The 22,053-nt window shown below is 31.9% G+C and overlaps 1 protein-coding gene across 1 annotated transcript in view; it reads right to left on the reverse strand.

Annotated features, from left to right (window-relative positions):
- Nucleotides 1-226: 226 nt before the first annotated feature.
- Nucleotides 227-22,053, reverse strand: part of LOC129921057 (uncharacterized) — a 94,631-nt gene continuing 72,804 nt past the window's right edge. The window contains exons 12-14 of the mRNA XM_056002693.1: nt 16,135-16,234; nt 1,841-2,309; nt 227-1,772 (exon numbers count right to left, since the gene is read on the reverse strand). Of these exons, the coding sequence (XP_055858668.1) occupies nt 850-1,772; nt 1,841-2,309; nt 16,135-16,234 (1,492 nt within the window). The 3' untranslated portion in view covers nt 227-849. The remainder of the gene's footprint in view (nt 1,773-1,840; nt 2,310-16,134; nt 16,235-22,053) is intronic.

The raw sequence follows: 22,053 nt of genomic DNA on the forward strand, positions 1-22,053 counted from the left end.
GTTTTAAATTTTAAAGATTTTAAAAGACATGCAAGAGTAGGTATCTATCGATGATACTCGAATTGCAATAATTGAAAATTGTACATTCTCAGAATATACCACTCAAATGTTGAAGAGAATCATCTTCATTAAATAAATTAAAAAACTCAAACCCAACAACGCATGTAAATTTAATCACAATGAAGCCCAACTCAGACAACATTGTGTTTTTTTTTTCTTTATTTCAATTTCAATTTCAATTTTCATTTTCATTTGTTCAATTTTCAATTCAAATGATATCATTTTTAAAAACATCTATTTTTTATTTTCATTTATTAAATAGGTACACATTGAGTCACTATCAATATTTTTAGTGTCATCATAAAGCTGGCCGCAAAAAAAGCCAACAACATTATCATCATATTATCATCTTCATAATTATTATAACGTTAATACATAATTTAATTTAACTTAAAATCAAAAACAAAAATGAGCACAAGTCGATGGAAACAACACCCAGCAGATATCCTTATTCTTTAAACAGTTCATAATAAAAAATTCAAAATTAAATTTAAGGGAAACCATCTTCCAAATTCATTCACATATTATATACTCGTACAATCCTGCTCAACATTCCAAACTATATACGATAGATTGAGATTGAGGAAATAATAATACAAAAGTCTGCTATAAAAAAAATTCCGAGGAAACATTCGAGCAGTACTTTTCAGTTGTTTTTTTTTTTTTTTTTTTTTAATTTCCATGCTTTTTTGGCAAGGCGAAATAATTACAAAAATAAGAAAGTATGGAAAATAGACCAAACACATACATCGCTGTCACTATCATCAATGCTGAGTTTAACTCGGCTTTTTACTCCGGCTGGGCCGACTGGGGTTGGGTTGTCCGAGTAGGAGTTAAACTTGGATCCTCATTTGTAATCTCTTTGAAATCAGTTGGAGGAAAATTGCTCACTTCCCCTACTACGCTGTGCTTTTCATTGGTTTCCGCTATAGCTGCTTCTGGTTCTGTGTTCACTATGTTCACATCTGCATTATTTAGCACAGTCACCTCTTCTTGTGCCATTTTGCAAGCGATGTTCTTTGCATCGGATTGCTTTTGCTGGTGTTCATGTGAATAATTTGCTTCTATTGTTGAAGGTGCTTGCTTACTTTCATCGTCGTTGTCGCAGTCAGACGAGTGTTTCTGCGAGGTGACTTCTTCTTTTGGTGCAGCAGCAACAGCAACAGAGCTGTAACCACCGCAGACAGAATGGAATCTTTTTCCATTCATTGTGGGGGAAAGTTCGAATTCCCGACTTGTGAGTGGAGCACTGCCATTGCCATTTATTGAATCGACATTCGGCTTCGGCTTTGAGACGATGTCGATGCCGCTGGAATTTACATGGGTGCCCTTTGGTGATAGGCAAGTGGAAATTTGTTTGTCATTTCCTTGAGCTGGTGTGGGTGATAATGGGGTGACCCTTTCTACCGAATACGAATTTGGTTTTTCGACATTGTCGTCGTCAGCATTGGTATTGCTTTGGGTTGGTCCCCCTAATTGATATCCAGTTGGTTGCGTTGTCTCCAAACTTTTACCATTCTCTGGTTTTTCGAGTGATGATGGTGCGCTTTGAGGTGGTAAAGTGGGTGAATTGTTTTTATAGTTTTCAGCAGTTTTTGCTGAAGCTTCAGATGTAATTTGACTTGGGTTGTTTTCTTCGGATGTGAGACTGGTACTTTGGCCTTGAGGTGGCTCATTTTCTGAGATACTTGTGATCTCGGTTGCAGAGCTACCTAAACAGAGTGCAGAGTCTTAATTAGTTTGGATTAAAAAAAAATATATATAAATACAAAATACATACTTGAAGTGTTTGCAGGTGGGTCGGTTGTTTCTATGCGACGATTATGATCTGTCAGCGGGGCATTTGCTGCTGCTGCTGCGGCGGCAGCCGTTGAAAGAGGAAAGTTTGCCGGATTTATTTGGATTGAATCCAAATTAATTCGTTGCAAATTTCCAATTTCAACCCGAACTCGCACGGGTGCCATCCACCCAGTGCCAAAGAGTACACGCCGTAGTGTATTTATGGCATGTGCTCTTGTCTCAAATAACTGCCGCAGGAGCCCACCCAGCATGTTGTTGGCAATTTGATTTCGGATAATTTGATTATTCGGAGCATTATTGCGGAGTAGACCAATACGATTTGCCAGCCCTACACCGGCAGCGCCGGCGGGTGCATTCTGTCCGGTTTGATTTCGTGCAATGATAAGGAACTGTGCTTGCTGAATTATTACTGGCAGCTCGTAGTGATGGAAGAAGTAAAACATTGAATGCTGGAATGAAACACAAAAAAAAAACACAACCCATATACAACCATGGGGTTTGTTGAATTAAATTTAAAAAATTAATGATTTGCTGAAACAAAATTGGAACATTCTTTCATTTATTGGTGTTTTTTTTTTTTTTGTGGTTGAAATGTGTGTGGAAATGAAAAATGAAATGAAACACGAACTTGGGAAAATATCAAACATAATATTACAATGTCCATCATTGCAAAAAAAAAGGTACTCAAACTTGGTATCTCATGTACCTACTCATTTTTTTCATAGCTCTACACAGGAGAAAATCCTTTGTCTACAAAAAAAAAAAACTGATTTTTAATACCAATCGGATTGGGGAAAAATTATTATTTTTGTTTTGTTCTTTAAAATCGATAGAATTATTTTAAGTTGGACAATGTTAAATTTTATGAACAAAATTAGAAAGTTTAAACTAATGTTCTAAAAAGCAAGTATTTTTTTAAGAAAGGTAATACGGTTTTCTTTTTTAATAAAAACAACAGAACATAAACCGTCATTCAAGTTAAAAGGGAGAACTGAAGCTAGGATTACCCGTTGGCTCTCTGACATGAAAATGTCTTCAAAATCTTTTCAAGATTGCCATGTCGTGTGATCGCCCTCAGAAAATGATATCAAAGCGTTGACGAGTACGATAACACTCGGGCTGATACACGATTTTGAATTTTAATATTGCCGGTGCGTTGACAGAGTGAAGATATTTTTTTTTTTTTGGATATCAGAGAGCCAACGCATTGACCGATTTCACTGAGTGTGAAAAAAAAAATTGGCAGGACAAAAATGAAAAGTGGTCACAGAAAAGTGTCTTTATAAGGGTGAAAATACATTTTTTTGGAATTGTGAATACAGCATTCGAATTCCTCGGAAAATTCTACATCAATTTCATATGTATATCATTCTCCATAAAATAGTGAGACCGAAAAAAGTTCTAGCGCCATGAAAAAGTATAAACCAAATTCACAAAAAAGAGGTGTGCCTACAGAGGGTTAAGACATGAACAACTAAAAATAAAAAGCATTTGATTGAATCAAAACCAAGATACACAACGGAACATTACGTTTTGTAAGGAAAGTGGGCCCCCTTTGAGAGATTATATGAAATTTGAATACGGTTATTTTCCTTGAACTCCTGATCAAAAGAAACTAGAAAAGGATACAAAGTTATGAGTCACTCTTTACGGTGACAAGAAGTCGACAAGCATTAAACAAAATTCAAACAAATTCGCCTTTTGAAGGAGGAAATTTCTCATTTAGAGCCGTTTTCTTCACCAAAAGTTGAAGTCAACTTGAGGATTTTTATTCTCAACTTTTGATTTTGTTTTTCTTCACTCAAAGTTGACAGTTTCAACTTTTGATTCTCAACTCTCCAGTTGGTCAACTTCTGGTTTGCTCAACTTCCGAAAATAGCAGAAGTTGATAGAGCAAACTTGAGAGTTTTCTGTGAAATGTCATATTTTTTTCTTTTTTTTATGCTAAATCTTGGGAAAAACTCTTTTATTTCTGTTTTCGTAAAAAAATTGAGAATTCAATCTCTGGAAACATATTTCCCAATCGCAGAATATTATTATTCATTAAAAAATTGTCATACACATTTTCCACCGATTTTCGCTATTGCCCGCACACACACACACACACTTTTGCACAAAAAAAATTATTCCTTTGAAATTCATTTTTACAAAAAAGAGAACAAACCAAAATGCATTAAAAAAATTAGTTTGACATTTTGACAAAAAAAATTGCACCAAATATACAGAACTTCAATTTAAATGACGTACTCGATTGCTTTTTAAATTTGAAACTGACAGTATTCTGTATTTTAAAAGTGAAGAAAACCAAATGTTCAACTTTTGTTCCAACCTTCGAGTTGAAGTCAACTCTCAAGTTCGCCAACTCTCGAGTTTGCTTCAAGTTGAGCAATAGTGAAGAAAATGGCCCTTAGACTACTTGTGTTAAAAACAATAAAGAAATTATTCGATTTCAGCAATATAATGATATTCGAGAACCAATATTTTGAAAACCAATAAGCCTCCAGAGACGGTTTAAGATTCAAAATTAGACAAAATTTTATAAGCTTAAAGGTTGTTATACATCTTTATTGCCAACAACTAGTTTTTTAAGGATAACCCTAAAAACAATAATTTAAGTCTTTTTTCGCATTTTGTGCATTTTTGACAGTGACACGTTCGGCACTTTTATCCGAAAATTAGGAAGGTCATTGGGTCACGGTTGCCATAAGGAACACTAGCAAGTGGTTAGAATTTTGTTTTTGAAAATTCATTAATCGTTAATATGCACCAACAAAAACTCGATGCATATTGTTTGGGAACCAAACGTATTGGCCTGACTTTTAGCAGCATGGCTTTTGACTATTAGTTTAAATCAAAAGAGAATTTCGTAGATACCGTTTTTAGTCTCAAAACTTGCCAAAGTGCGTCGAAAATCCTTTCTAATTTGGAAAAGGAAGTGAGTTAAAGAAGAATTTAAGTGCATTATATTTATTTCTAAGCAATGAGAAAACGCACGATTTTTTTATTAATAACAACTTAAATAAGTCTTCAAAAATGAAGATGCGTCAATTTTCAAAAGATTATACTAGTTTACAAAAAAATAAAAAAAACTTTAAGCACCAATTTCCGTTATACCATTCGTATAGATTTTCAACCAGAAAACTCGAAAATCAGATTTTAAACAATTTTAATGGATATGTTTTTGAGATATGATTTTTTAAAAGTTTTTTTCGTTGTTTTTTTCCAAGCATAATAAATGACTAATCTACAAGAAAAAATCTTAAAAATCTAAGGATATAATTATAATATAAATATTATGATCATTTTTGTAACCTCTTTTTGTTATTTTGCGAGTTTTTGTCTGTGACTTAAAAAAACAATCCGAATTTGAAAATTTTTATTAAGTAAGTTTTTGTAGAAAACTAAATTTTCTATGTACATTACATAATTTAAAAATAAAAAAAAATAAAATAATTTAAAAATTGTAAGAAAAACTATTTCAAGAAAGAAAAAAAAATTTTCGATGTTTTTACTAAATAGAATATTTATGCTTTGAGCATTTATAGACATTGAACATGTGAAGAAGAAAGGAAATACTTTATCTTTTAACATGATGATCACAAAAATTGAATGCGACTAAAATTGGATAAAATATGTACCTATGTTAATTGTAAAAATAAATCTTTATGGTATGTTTTTTTTTTTTCTTTCGAATTACTAGTAGCCCAGGGTCGATCATTTTTGAACCATTTATGCAACTGATTTTATCGGACTTATCGCGGATTTTTCTCTATTTCCCAAAAAAACACCCTTTAACATAAAATATTTGTATAGACTTTTTGAATTCTTGGTTTCTGTTATAAACCAAACATTTTTACCAATTTTCATTGGTGTAACAATTTTTTCCCAGTTTTTGTGGTACTAATTCCGAATTTCGTCATTTCTTAAAAAAAAAAAAAACACCCTTTCACTCAAGATAATTTTGTACACTTTAAAGATTCTTAATTCTTATACCAACCAAAACTTTTTCACCAAGTTTTAAAAAATAATTAAATGTAAGTCAGCTGTTATGATACCTTTTTCACACACAACTCAACCCATCAAAATAACAACCTTTCACCAAAAATAATTTTAAGAACTTTATAAATTATTTGTCCCTGCTTTATCTAAAACCTTCATCCCGAATTTTATCAGTGTAGCATGTTTTTCACATGGGTTTCGGATATATTTTACCTGTTGAAGTCAAAAAACAAGAACCCTTGTTTTTAATCGGCAATAACTTTTCTTAGAGCAATCGTATTGACTTTATTTTTATGTCATTAGATTCAGCATTAAAAAATACCTTGAAAACATGGGTCATATGATGATATTCGACAAACAATTTTTTTCTGTATATTTTTGACCTTCACCCCCTCCCTCTTGTCCGTGAAACTCTTGTCCGCGAAACTCTTGTCCGCGAAAAAACACCCTTCCACCCAACTTTTTTTTATAGACTTTTTATGTACTTGGTTCTTATCCTAAAAGCAAACTTTTTGCCAAGTTTCAAGGGTGTAACAAATTTTTTTTTTAAATGCCTATTTTACTTTAAGAATTCAGGCATTTTTTAAAATCTTCAATAATGTTGTAGACCAGGGTCGATAATTTTTGAAACCAACAAAAATCATAGTAGAATGAAACCCATTGGAAAAGGAGGTGAATATGATAAAAATGAATGGAAAAATAAATTACGGGCGAGCCGAGTCCGGGAAGTGGGTGGGTTGAGTTTTTAATGGTAAAAAATGATATGTCTCGATTTCCGGCAAAACTACAAGTCCTATGGAAAAAAGTTGTATGGCAAAGTTTTAGGTAACAAAAAAATCTACAACTTTTGTATCAACAATTTTTCACATAACCTGAAAATTTAGGTGAAAAATTAAGAAAACCGAGTTTTTGGTTTTTTATTTTTATCTTTTTCAAAAAAAAGTTTTTTCTACGAAATTTGGTGAAAACTTACCTTATTATGACTTAATATAAAAAAAACACCCTAATTTTCAATCAATTTTCACCTAAATTCACGTGTCAAAATATCAGCTTTTTTCAAAAAGTTGGTAGGCATTTTGCTCGTTGAAATATCAACTTTCTGATGGTTTAAAAAAAATTTACATTAGTATACTATAGTTCATGTTCTCATAAAATGAAAAAAGCTTGAATTCGAAAATTTTTTTATCATTGTTTACAATTTTGGCCTTTTTATTAAAATTTACACTTTATTAACTGAAAAACTCGGGTTTTTTAATTTTTCACCTAAATTTTGGGGTTATGTGAAAAATTGTTGATACAAAAGTCGTAGATCTTTTTATTGCCTACAACTTTGCCATACAAATCGAGACATACCATTTTTTACCATTAAAAACTCAAACCACACACTTCCCGGACTCGGCTCGCCCGTAATTTATTTTTATATTAATTTTTGTCATATTCACCTCCTTTTCCAATGGGTTTCATTCTATTATGATTTCTTTTTTACTTTTTAATGTTTTTGAAGGCTTCGGCACTGGTCTATAGTTTCAAGTAGATTTTTTTAGAAAGTTCAACGAAAGGTTGAAAATTGTAAATTAACAAAAAAAAAAAAAAAATTGATTAATAAAGAGACACTTGACATAAAAAATTTGAAATCTTAAATTTAATTTCGGTAATACTACAAGTTCATGGAAAAATTTCAATTTTAAAAATTCAAAAAAATAGTTTAGATGTAAAACTATTCTCGTAGTTTTGAAATCTATCAATTATACGAACATAAGCTTTACTGAAATATCAAGTTGGCCACTAAGAAGTTTAAATTGTTCTCTTCTATTATCTGAAATATTCTATTTGTTTTTGATAATTTAAAAAAAAATATCCTTACCCAAGAATTCACTTCGCATGAATTCTGGCTAAACTCGAATCGAATTCTTTTTAAGTGTGTGTGTGTTTATGAAATGGTATGTCGTTCATGTGAAATCTGATTCTGACAAGTGCACAATACAAAATACAAAATGAAATTCGTATTTAAGGCTCATTTCTAAAACCTCAATTCCAGGATCCACAAAAAATTAGGTACATTTTTTATAATTATATTTTATTCAATCCAAAACCAATACCTACATTCTACATATCTATCTTGAAACCTTATGTAATTATATATTTAATTAAAAAAGTAATCCAATTCTATTTATTAGTTTTTATTTAAACAAAACTCAAAACAAAACGAACATTGAATGAAGCCTAAAAATTGTTGTGGTAAACACACAAAGATTTATTGAACTCACAGCAAATCTTTTTCAACAGAAAAAAAAAGTTAAAACACAAACTAAAGTTTGTTTTATTTTTCCTAGAAAGAAAAAAATAAGATACGAAACTCTTGCTAAAACTCACTTCAACAGGCTTCGAAACTCATAAACAAAAGTTGCACACCATGGCACAGCAGAAATCCTATAACCGAAAAATTTATAAACAAAAATTAATTGAAACTCCCATCACGTGGGTGCGCTCTCTGAGTGCATTGCTTTTCACGTGATAAAACACCACTTAATTAATTCACGTGTCACCATATTGCAAGAATACTCAAAAGGGGGTCGGCTATGTATACGATGAGGATGACTATACTACCACAAGACAATGAATTAAACTGAATCCTCGAAATACGACAATATCGTATATGGACTGAAAAATTAAGTGTACATACAGTTTTAAACACTGCGCTGTTTGATTGAGTTCACAATAGTTTTTTTAAGAAAATTGTTCAGAACCAAAAAAAAAGAAAAATTTTATTTTCTTAAGTTACTTATAGTGAATAAATATGGAAAGATGCAGGTAGTACGCCAGGGAGTTTAGATATATATATATTTTTGGGTGTGAAAGGGTGTTTTTTTTTAACGAAAAAAAAAACGTTGTGCAATCAAAACACCTTGTTAAAAAAATGATAGATTTAAAAAAATTGGTTCAAAATATTGATGGTCATATTGGAATCAAGAATAAAAAAGACCATAAGCAAATAAGCATATCATGGATGAAAGGGTGTTTTTTTTCTATTGAACTGAATTTAGATTGGATTCAATTTATTTATTTATTTATTTATTCAACTACAGACTACGTGTCTAAGTTGTTAAAATAGTAACAATAGTTATTTTAAAAAATTTAAGAAATCATAATTAACAATTCAATAGTTTCGTCTTTAAAATATTTTTTGATAAATTAAAATCTATGTTTTGATAATATTGATTAAAGTCCATGCACATAATATTAACAGGCTCATTAATTCCATAGTTAACTCTGGATGAAGCCGTATAAAAAAATGAAGGGTTGCGAGTAAGTCTTGGGCGAGTGTTGATGTTCAGCATGCTGAGGATAGAAGGTGAATTGATTGATCCGGATATAAGTTGGTAGATAAAAAGAACATTGGTGACTTCTCTCCGTTTCTTAAGTGTCGACAGTCCAAGAAGCTTTAAGCGATTTTCATAAGCCGGAAGATTTAGATTCGGGTCCCAAGGGAGATGTCGAAGAGCAAATAGTAAAAAGTGTTTTTGAACACTTTCAATTTTATTTATGGCTACGTCGTAGCTAGGACACCATATACAGCTACAATATTCAACGATGGGACGGACGAGAGCACAATACAAAACCTTTAGAATATGAGGATCATTGAATTCTTTTGAGAACCTCATTATAAAACCGAGGCGACTCCTTGCCTTGCTTGTGATGATGTCAATATGAGGGTTGAACGACAGCTTTGTATCAAATAAGACTCCTAAGTCATTGAAATGTTCAACTCTTTCGATCATGTATTCTTCAACAAAGTAGTAAGATAAATAGGGGTTCCTGCTCCTGGAATAGGACATTACTTTGCACTTTTTTTTGTTAAGTTTCATTCCATTTGTATTGCACCATTCAAATATTCTGTCAATGTCGTGTTGTAGAAATAAATAGCCATTTGGGTTCGAATAACCGTAAAAAAGTTTGAAGTCGTCACCAAATTTGAGAATTTTACAATACGAAATATCATTGAGAAAAAGGATAAATAAAAGTGGTCCAATGTGGCTACCCTGTGGAACTCCGGATAAGACATCAATTTGCTTAGATATACTTTTCTTAAAGATGACAAACTGTGTTCGTGCTTTTAAATAAGATTTTATCCAGTCAAGAAACCATTCAGGAAAACCGTATTTTGCCAATTTATTAAATAGTAGGGGAGAGTGGGGCAGTTTTGAACACTTTTTGCTTTCGCAACTGCTAGAAAGATATTTATTCGATTTATTGATCTGTTAAGTTTACTTATATGAAGCAGTGATATTGAACTTCGATTTTAAATTATATCTGGTTATTTTAGCATATTATTTATATTTAATTTTAATTTTTAACCAATATTAGATCTTATGTTTAAAAGTGCCCCATGTATGGGGCAGTTTTGAACATGGAAGGGGCAGTTTTGAACATCAGTATTAATTTCGTTGTAATGAATAAATAATACTTAACTTTTTATTAGTTTTTTAATAAGAACATAAAAAAACTCCAAATTGATTATTATATCATATTCAATTAACCAACAAATAATAAAAACTCAGAAAAAATAACATTAAAATTTAAACTATAGGTAGTTATCAGTTTATCACATTTATAAGTTCAAAAGAAAAACAAAAACCAAGAAAAATTCATTTAAAATATATCTTAAAAAAATGGTATTCATACCATTTATGCTTCTCAGAGTAAAATAGATTTATTTTCAATATATATAGATATATTTCTAGACATTAAATCCAAATGTTAACAAAGCGGATGTTCTTCATGTACCAGGAGCATTAATTAAGTGTGTAGGTAGCTTGACTTTAATTTCTATAACGCTTAAGCGGTATATAATCGAGTTCTCATCGAGAACAGTCTAGCAGAACTTGAAGAATTCATTCATTTTTTTAAAACTTCAATTATGTTGTACAATGTACATATTCCCATTTTTTCTTTAATTTTGACCACAAGTGCTAGTTTCATTATTTATTTTTATAAGAACATTACGATTTATTAAATAAAACACATTCAAGTGTCCTTAAAATGTCTGATACAAACTGCTCGGGGCGGTTTTGAACATGTTCAAAAGTGCCCCACCATACTTGTTCAAAACTGCCCCCACTGTGTCAACGACATAAAATGTTGAATAAATATTTAACATTAATATATTCATTCAAAAATTCACCGTCAATTAGTTTAAAATTCATTAACCATTAACAAAAATTGTATTACGTTTTGAAATCACGTACCAATTTTGTTTTAAACTCTTACAACTAAAAAACTGAAATAATGCAAAACCACTATAAGAATCACCTTCCACCTTTAAATCTGAAAGTCAGCCGAGATAACGATGGAAAGTCGTTGACATTTATGGATATCGTGTTGACGGGTTCAAATATCGAAATACTTCTAAAAAAGATTGATAGGGTAGGATGGTATAAGAGTGCGCGGTTGATAAGAGTGCGCAAGGCCATTTTCTACGGTTTGAAAGGGAATATAAGACTGAATGCACTTATTTTGGAAAGATCTAAATGAGTTTGATCTGCTGTCAAAATTTCATGCAAATGTGTTTGTAAACAGAGGTGCTAGTTAAGTTTAAGTTTTTTAGCACTTTTTTTTTCAATATTTCTTGCCAAACAAATTAAATTTTCCGCTTAACAACAAAAAATAACAATAAACAAAGTATGGGACATTAAAAAGTCGACAAAAAGAAACATTTGAGGAACACGTAAGACTGGTCATAAAGTGCATTGTGAAATATATATACATTCTTCGATTACATGTCTGAACGTGTAAGAGTGCGCACCATGATGATGTATAAGAGTGCGCGGGTTATAAGAGCAGTAAATGCTATCCAAGGCTTCAAAATAACTGGCATTTGTCCATATACCAGCAAACAGCAGCTAGAAAAAGCAATTCCAACCAAAAAGAAACCAAATAAAAGTTTTACAAAAAACAAGCGAATGGAAGTAGCTAGGAAATATTGAAATTTTCTCGGAACCATTAATCGAAGACTAAATTGATTGTTCCTCATGCAAGAAGTGATGGGTTGAAAAATACTCTGTTTATTTAAATATAGGCGATTTTATTTGCGACTTTTGTGCGAACTTACACCTGTGCGCAACTGCGCACTCTTACAAACTAAGCCGCGCACTCTTACACAATAGGATGTATAAGAGTGCGCAAATTTCCTAATGTGGTATTTTGTTTATAACTTTTGAATTAATACATTTTTGTTACCAGTTTTAAGTTTTTTTCGTTGCTTTGATTATAAACTAAAAACTATATATAAAAAAAGTAGTTAAATTCTTTTTGTTATTGTTTTATTTGGTAGTTTGTCTAAAATGCGCACTCTTATACCACCTTACCCTATACTAAAATTTTATATGCAGTGTTCAAATGTGCCCCGTGTTCAAAACTGCCCCACTCTCCCCTATGGAGTGGCACACTCTATCAAAAGCTTTGCTAAGATCAGCGTAGAAAACATCAGTTTGGAGGCCATTTTGCAGATTGATGTTAACATTGTTAGCAAACTCCAATAGGTTTGTTGAAGTTGACTTCTGCAAGCAGAACCCATGCTGCTCAGGGGAAATTAATCCTTGGCAGTAAAATTGAATATGTTTGCAGACTATTTTCTCAAATAATTTTGGTAAGCATGAGAGTTTCGCAATTCCTCGATAGTTTTCAACGTTATTCTTATTTCCACTCTTATGAAGAGGGACAATAAATGAAGATTTCCACAGCTCAGGGAAAACACCAGTTGACAGTGAACAATTATATATATACGTAATTACAGAACATATATAGGACTTGCTTGCTTTGACAAATATGGACGGAATTTTATCGGGACCGGACAAACAGTTATTTTTTAATTCGTCAATATATTGCACTACTTCCACTTCAGTCAATCTTATAAAAGGTATATCACAGGTTGGAAAACTTAAATCTATATTATCACAGTAATTAGGATTGCTCGAGGTATATGTCTGTTGGAAGAAATCTGCAAATATGTTACTAATTTCTTTATCGCAGCTAGAAATTTTATCTTTATATTGCACTGTTGACGGATATGTTGAACTTTTTCGTTTGGAGTTAACATATTTCCAGAATTATTTCGGATTACCTGATATATTGCACTTAATTTTATAAATATAGGCTTTGTAAGATGTTTTTAAACTTGTGTTAAATAGCTTGCGATAGTATAAGTAACGGTTATAAAACTGGATGCAACTCGTTCTTTTCCATTTTTTGTGACATGCGTTTTTAAAGTTTCGTAAGCGTCTTAGATCCTTATTTAACCAATTCACTGATGGAGGATTTGTTTTTTTTTTCTTATAACAGGAACACAAAAATGAATACAATTACTTAAAACAGCATAAAAGTTTTCAACACATGCATTGACATCACTTATACTTAAGACACTTGTCCAGTCAAAATCGATAAAAAATTGTTCTAACTTCACTAAATCGATTTTACTAAAATTAAAGTCATGGTCTAAGTTAGGTTCAGCAATAATATTTGAAGAAATTTGATGATCGATTTGTATATTGCAATTAAGTACGTTGTGGTGAGGTACTTTTGGCAAAAGCCAGTCATTTACACAAACAGTATCACAGGAAACAGGGAAATCAGTAAACACGAGATCAAGAAATCGACGAAATTCGTTTGTTAATCTATTAATTTGAGTTAGACCACATAAGTGTACTGTCTCAACAAAATTTCTTTGAAATATTGGACCATGCTCTAGCACATTATAAGTATATTTCAAATCATCATCCCTTTTCCATTCAAGATTTGTTAAATTGAAGTCCCCAAAGATAAATATATTACTCATAACTGAATTTTCAACAATATCCGATATAGCAGATGAATACAGTTCATAAACAGAAGGCGATGATCCAGACGGGACATAAATACCACAGATGACAAACGAAGAATGACAGTAATTTATCTTTATTGTGACGAGTTCCAAATTTGTATGCTTGTTTGAAAACAACAACTCAGATTTAAGACAACATTTAACAGCAATTAAAACGCCACCTCCATTTTTGAAAACGCTATTAGAAGGATTTCTGTCTAAACGATATAAGTTATAATCAGGTGGACATATCTCAGCATCATGTACAGATGAATTAAGCCAGGTCTTAAAGACCTCTCTTAATAGCTGGCAACAATTTCCACTGCAGTAAAAATGCTGTAGGTATATAATTTTGTCCGGTTCAAAACCTAAATGAATTGAAGCAAATGAGAGAGAGGCTGAAAAGTGTGTCCACTAAGGCTCTTTACCTTGGACCGAGGCGGCAGCGGAAGAATCTCCCAGATGAGATCAACGGTGGTGCCTTATCTGAGGACTATCTTATGAGGACTAATTCATAATATTCAGTACTATCGCCCTCCGTTATTTTCTCTCCGTGTAAGGTAATTAACGAGCGAATTGTCCGGCTTCCCGCATGGAGGGACCTGACTCTCCAGGCTGGGGGCTCCTTTCGTCGTGTTAACTGCTCGTCCAGAAGTAAAATGTAATAATGGAACGTCGATAAACCTTGCATACGGATGAATTTACTGATGACAAACCCTTCAAACGAAATAAGGCCAACGATGTCCGAAAGTTCCGAGGAGTCAACATTGACTATGACCATTATTTAGTAGTAGGCAATTAAGGGAAACGGACATCCGAACCTTTGCCATTACTATGAAATCCAGTGAGGAATTTCAACGTCAGAAGACTACAGTCGCAAGAGATTGCCAGGCCTTTTTCTTGAAGATCTTAGCGTCCAGCAGAAGGAATTGAGAACCAGTGGCAACACTGCCCATCAAAAGCTGCCGACTCTGAGATACTAGGTTTGACGAAGCCACCATAACCAAATCCCTCGTTTGATTTAAATGCTGGCAAGTACATGCAGCTAAAGACAAAGCCCACAAAGCGATACTGCAGAGAGAGAGAGTTCTACAATGAAAACTGAGGAATATCTTATCTGTTTCTCAGGAGGATAAAGAGGCAACGGCAGAATAGAGCGAACGAGTTAATACAGGGATGCTCTATAATAGGAAGTTTTAGAAAGATGGACAACTTAAGGTTGCAAACCTCAATGCAGCAACTCATGTGCCAAATTTGGAAAGTATGACCGTAGAATGGAGACCATTTAAACTGCGCCAACAGTGTCTTTAACAGCACCTACTCTGATACGAGCTAAGCTCTTTCACTGTGTAGGAGAATAAGGTACAACAGGCAGGTTGTAAATGTGCAGCGATTGAGATGGCAAGGTTATGTGGAACGCATTGTCCAACAATGCTCCGGAACGGAAAGTTTTTGAATCCAACCGAGAGGGACCGGACGGTGCAGTAAAAGAATAGCGTCCTAGGTGGCGCACGGAAGTGGAACTTGGTGTTCGAAACTGGAAGCAGCTAGCTAAGGATAGAGCTGGCTGGAGAAGGTAAAGTAATAGTGGAACATATTGGTTGGTAAAGGATAATTTGCCGAGAATCGCAAATCTTGTAAAACAATACTATACAGCGCTATGCATCAATTTTTTTCGCATGAGCGTTAGTCAAAGGTTTGCCAAATTTTTAATTAAACACCGAATCGATATCACAACTATTGATGCAATCAATACATTCAAATTCTTTAATGTAAATATACAACCTCAATCAAGTGAGTTCGAGTGTATGTATACAAGATTCTATCTTAAAACCCCAATCCACCTACTCCAGTACCCATACCCATTCACCTACTGGAAAAAGTGGGTGAGTAAGAGTTTCGCTTTATTTTGCCCAAGAACAGCAGCAGCAAACAGCAATAAAGCTACAATTTTTCGAACGGAAAAGGATGCAGGGCTTTTACAAAGTTAAATTTATCTATGTTTATGGAGAGAATACCACAACACAGGTCTGTTTGCGTTTCCTGTTCTGATCTGACGATTAAATTATTATCTTTATATCTGATAGTTTATATCTATATGTATTGTATCTTTATATACATATTTATATATCTTTCTATATATATAAGTTTATTTGAAGTGAATATGCAATTATGGTGAGTCTGAGTATAAAAGGAAATGCAATCTAAAAGACCAATGAATAGGCGATAATCACACATACTTGGCATAAATTTATGTTGTGTGTTTATGTGTGTGTGTGTGTTTGTTTGTGCATTGTGGTATCTCATTTTTAATTAGTTTGTAGAAAATAAAACAAAACAAACATATTACAAAAATATAAATGTTCTTTTGAAATTGAAAGGATGTCTGTGTTGATGTGGGCGTGAAAATGATACGTTACCTGGATGAAGAGCCATGATGAAACCAGAGCCAGACTTCGGTTTTGTCCACTAAAGCGATAATGGTAGGCATAGAATGAGAAGTGATAAAGGTAGAAGAATCTGCAAGAAGAAATAAATATTTTTGTGTTTAGTTTTAGATGTAGGTACTCGGGGATAAATTAAAAATAATAATTTACTGAAATAATTTATTCTTTGTTTTTGCATGTCATTGAGAAAAATGAGTATTCAATTTATTTAATGATTGAGTAATTTATGTGTTTGAAAATGTTGCTCTTAATTGAAGGGAATATTTCAATTAATACAGTTGGAGGTATTTTTTTTTTTTATAAAAATTAACTGCTACATGAGTATAATTCTATACAACACAGAAGCAGATGAACTTAATCAGAATCAATAATATTTAATTATGTTTTACGTTATAGTTATGGATCTAGATTTTTAAAGTCACGTTTTATAAGGTTTATAATTCAAGTTGATAAATAGGGCTGCACTGATTTCAAATGAAAGATAAGTTAATAATAATAAAAAAAAAAGTTGGCAACTTTTAAAATAGTAACTTGTTTACGTTGCATAGCCGATTTAGATTTAGGAAAAAATGGCGAGCATTAGTTCAAAACATCACATTAGGTACATGGAAAAAAAATGTTTCTCAAAAACTGCGATTTCATGACCATATTTTGACAAATTGATTGGGCTTCAAAATTTCTTTAAAATTATTCGCAAAGCTGATGATCATTTAAAGAAAAAAGTTCACGACCTTTTGTTTGAGAGGACCAATGTACAAGGGAAACTCGGAATTTTTAGAATTTTTTTTTTTGAAAATTGTTGGATTTTTTTAAAAAAAATTTCAATAAAATATTTAGTAGGTATTAGGGTGTGTCAAAATGCTAAAGTATGGTATTTTCAAATGTAAAAGCTTTTAAAAGTTGCATTACTTATCAAAAATAAATCCTGCGTTTACAATTTTCATTTTAATTAATATCTTTGGCTCACTAAAAATATAGGAAGAAATCGAAGAAATTTGGATTTTAAAAAATTTTTAAATATATGTTTTTTTTTTAATTTCGACGTTTGAATACAAAAACAAATAATATAAATATATATATGTATATATATATAGAAAAAAACTTTTAAGCTTATATTTGTTGCAATTGATCACTTAGTAAAGAATTTGCGAAAAAATATGCGAAGGAAATAAATCGTTTTTTCATATAAAATCGTTGTTTTCCTAACAACTTCAACCGATTTGAGCGAGCCAAAGGCGAACGATATTATAATTTTTTTTACATATTATTAAACCTTAGACCCTAACAAAACTTTTGACCACTATTACATTGCAAAATAAGATATTTTTTTTTCGTCCATACAAAAGTGACACACCCTAGTAGGTATGTAGTTTGGAATATATTGTTTTTTTCACATTTTAATTTAAAAGCCCCTTAAAATCCCCAAAAATTATAGGATGTCGGGAGTTTTTATTTAACCCTTTCGAACCCAAGCTATGAAAATCAATATTAAAAAATGTTTTTTCGGTATTATCGGGTCAAAAACATCACAACTAAGAAATATGAATAGCAAAAAGTTATTTTCCAAAATAATAAATAGCAAAACTAATGTGTTTTTCTCATGTTAGGTACATGTAAGTAACATGCACTGCCTATAACCACCAACAAAAGTCGGACAACTGAGAAAATAACTTTTTATGAAACTATAATGTATGCTACTTCTTCTAAGCAAAAAAACAAAACACTTTCTGCATTAACATTTTTTATATCTTTTTTTCAAAATTATGACCATATATAAAAAAATTTTTTTTTGCAAAAAAAAAATGTGAATTTCTGTCCCTTTCTCGATAAACAAAAATTAAAGGTATGATATTTGACTAACTTTTTGTAATAATCCAGTAACTAGGCATTATTATCTTTCGATTAAGCCATCTTAACCTAAAAAATAGTTTAATATTTTTACGAATTAAAAAAAAAAAAATGTTACATGAGAGTAACGCTGGGTCCGAAAGGGTTAATACATAGCTGCATTTTTAATTCATTTAAACCAAAACTGACCAAAGAAATGCATATTCACAGTTAAAAATCATATACAGGGTGTCCCAAATGTAATGGATCAAACGAAATATACTGATAAGCCTACCTATAGGGCTCTCGGAATTTGGTAACTCGTTTTTCCCGAATCCTTACGGTTTTCGATTAAATGCAGTTCTTGTGAAATTTGTTTTTATTTTTCTGCACTGAAAAACCTTATTTTGTTGAATTGAAATTGTAATATTTTTCGTTCTAACTTCAACTTTGAAAACTTGTATAATTTTTTTCAAACCTGCAATACCGGCATAAGTTTTTAAAATAACAAACCAGTGTCACACCACACAATTTTTTTTCGGCGTGTTGCTCTGAGTTTGTATTAATTTTGGAACTGTTAATTTATTTGCAGTAGAATGGCTTATGAAATAAAAAATATATTAGGCAATGTAAGCATAGTAAAAAACAAAAAGAAATTATGGGCGGAGGATGCAAAATACTGTTGCAAGGAAGGTATTTTTCAAAATTTGACAATGGCTGCATTTAATCGAAAACCGTAAGGATTCGGGGTGAACAAATTGCCAGATTCTGAGAGCTCTCAAGTCTTTTGGAACACGCTGTACAAACGAATTTGTATATCACCCAAACAAATCAAAAGTTCGTTAGATATTTGAAAAAATGTCATTTTGCCCTTACCTTGCGAGACAAATCTGGACTTTGACCAAGTATAAAAATTAATTAAATCAACTCACGGAATGTACATACATATATATCATTTGTTAGATAATTTTATTATTATTTATAAGTCTGTCTTTGTTCATTTTGGTTAAAATGAATAAAAATGGAACTATTAAATAAAAGGGTACCAACATTTTCTACAAGATCTTCCCGACATTTTATGATTCCAACAATTTTTTATGATGAGGATATACATATACACCCAAACACATTCCATGAAAAAGACTTTGTATCGCAAAAAATGCGATTTGATTACTTATTTGCCTGGGCTATTAGAAGATATTCAAAAATAAATTTCATACTGAAAAATTCAATCTCTTAAATCTCCAAAAACTTCTTTTTTTGCGAAAATTTAAACTTCTGTAGTTCTTTACACATACCGGAAATCATCGTTTGTCCAGTCTACGTTCAGGATATATTCAAAATATAAAAATTTTCACTGAAAAATTCAAAAGTCCTCAAAATTCCCAACAAAAGTTACGCATACACCACAGTGACTTTCTTAGTTTCCTCTTAATTGACTGACTGAATAGTAAAACCATCTGAATTTTTTTTACCATTCACTAACTGAATATTATAGAGTAGAAAAACGATGATTTTTTCGAGGTGGACAAACGATTGCAATTAGTTTTATACATCAATTTCAATATTTGAGCGTTTTAAGCGATTTTAAATTTTTCAAATTTCCTATAAAAAATGAATTTGCTCTAAATTCTTTTAAAAGACACGATATTTAAAAATCAATAAAAGATGGTTTTTCGCTCTTTGGTAAAAATTGTCTAAAAAATATAGTAGGTATGTACATATTTCATTTTTGTCAAGAAAAGTGCCAAAAGATTGTAGATTTTAATAGAGCTCTTGATACCCGGATACCCGAGTACTCGCCCGAGTACCCGGGTACCCGAGTTTTCGGGTATTACTCGAGTACCCGGGTACCCGGGTATTCGGGTACCCGGGTAGTTCGGGTACCCGGGTACCCGGTTGTTTAGTTACCCGAATACCCGGGTACCCGGGTACTCGGGTATCAAAAGAAAAAAAAGGATTTGTTAGGAAAATTGTTAATACTGAGCATTTTAAACGGTAAATAACACACCATAGGTATAAGATTGAAGGCAAAAATTAAACTTAAAACAGTTCTCCAGTCAAAGCGAAGAATCGTCGTCAAAAAGAGTTTTAAATTGGTTTACTAGCAAAAATCAACAGACGCAACATCCGCATCGTCTCCATTCCTCTGGGTGGCCGAACTATGCCCACCGGAGAAGGGTCCTTGTCGTGTGCAAAGATACCTTTCATTTTGTTTATTTTCATTTTTATAGATTTCCATAAAAATTTTCCAAAATATTAAATCAAAAAAAAAGCGGAGAAAATGAGGTTTGAAAAAAGCTCTCATAGAAAAAAATAATCAAAAATTTGTTTGACATGGTTGTATTGAAATGTTAATATTTCGAGATATACGCAATGCATTTTCCAGATCAAAGTCTTAAATGGATCCTGATAAGATTGTTGAACAAATATATATAAAAAATTACCACAGTTTTTTCGAAAACTTAGAAATAAAAATAAAAAAGTTTCCACTTTTGATTTTTTCAAAATCGAAAAAAAAATCAATGTGGCTACCTTCAAACGCTTATACCACAAGAACGACGCAACTAATGTTAATGGTTATGGGCTTAAAATGTAGCTAAGAATATTCCAATGATTTTTGGTTTTTTGTAAAAAAAAAAATTTTTGAATCCAACATGGATGCCATGGCCATACAAATGGTTTTTGTTTTCTTGTGAAAATTTTTTTTTGTATCTAACATGGATTTACATCCTTCCCACTTCGGAGTTAAATAAAAAAAAAAACAACAGCAACTTTTTTGACAGACAGCTGCCAAAGTGTATGTACAGTGGTGCCAAATGTTTGCATGGATTTCAAAAATCCCGATGTCGTTTTTTTGCACAAAATCTATATAGATAAACAAAAAAACACACCTAGTGTTAGTGTTTATTGTCTTAAATTGTAGCTTAGCTTATACCAATCATTTTTGGTTTTTGGTAAAAAAAAAAAATTTTCCACCCATCATAGATCCCATGGCCCTAATACTCTTAAATCAAACACTTCCAAATAAAACAAACAAATGGCTTTACTGTACCCGGGTACCCGGGTACTCGGGTATTATAATACATGAAACTACCGGGTACCCGGGTACCCGAACTACCCGGGTACCCGAATACCCGGGTACCCGGGTACTCGAGTAATACCCGAAAACTCGGGTACCCGGGTACCCGGGTATTTGTGAGGACGGGTATTACCCGGTCGAAATCAAGAGCTCTAGATTTTAAGCCTAATGCAATAGCTTACAAAAAAATAAGTCTTACAACTTTGGTAGAGAAACGCAGCTATTAAGAAAAAAATAATAATGGTAGCTATCCATTTTTTCTTCATTTTTATCTCAAGAAATAAAAATATACAATAGTGCAGCATCATAAATAATATTTGCTCAAATGATTTTAAAAGAAATTATCCAATAGCAGTTCAACAGACAAAATCAAATATTAATTATTTAGTTGGCTTTTAACAATTCACTATTACATCGAAGAAAATATCGAAGAGAAATCCTGGACTACAATGAAATATTATTTAAATTTACTCTTATGGAATATTGTTCAAGTCATATAGTCAAACCACACACCAAAACTGAAAGACAAGAACATAACTTAACCGCAACCTTATTATCAAGGAAATGGAGAATGACTTTCAAGCCCTTTATGGTCATTCTGTCCTTAACATGGTTTGGTCTATAATATTCATATGTTTGACCACATTTTCTCTTGGTCTCTCACAAATTTATTTGCAATTAAATGTGCTGCAAGAGGATCGAGTGGTTTCTTCATAAATATTAACTTGCATATTTTTATTGCATGTATAAAAAAAAGATAGACTAGCTGTGGCAAAAACTACTTTGACCTAAAAACCAATAAGTCTACTACATCAACAATACAATATGTATTATAAAAGACTTCGGTAGGTAGTCAATGTACTTTTTGAGTTCACACAAAATTGTTATTTAAAAGATGTTTATAAATACAAAATACATATTTTGTGGTTGTGTATCATCAACAGCAGGTTTGAATAAATTAAGAATTCAGCTCTGTAATAAAT

This window comes from Episyrphus balteatus, chromosome 1, assembly GCF_945859705.1.
Source record: "Episyrphus balteatus chromosome 1, idEpiBalt1.1, whole genome shotgun sequence".
NCBI lineage: Eukaryota > Metazoa > Arthropoda > Insecta > Diptera > Syrphidae > Episyrphus > Episyrphus balteatus.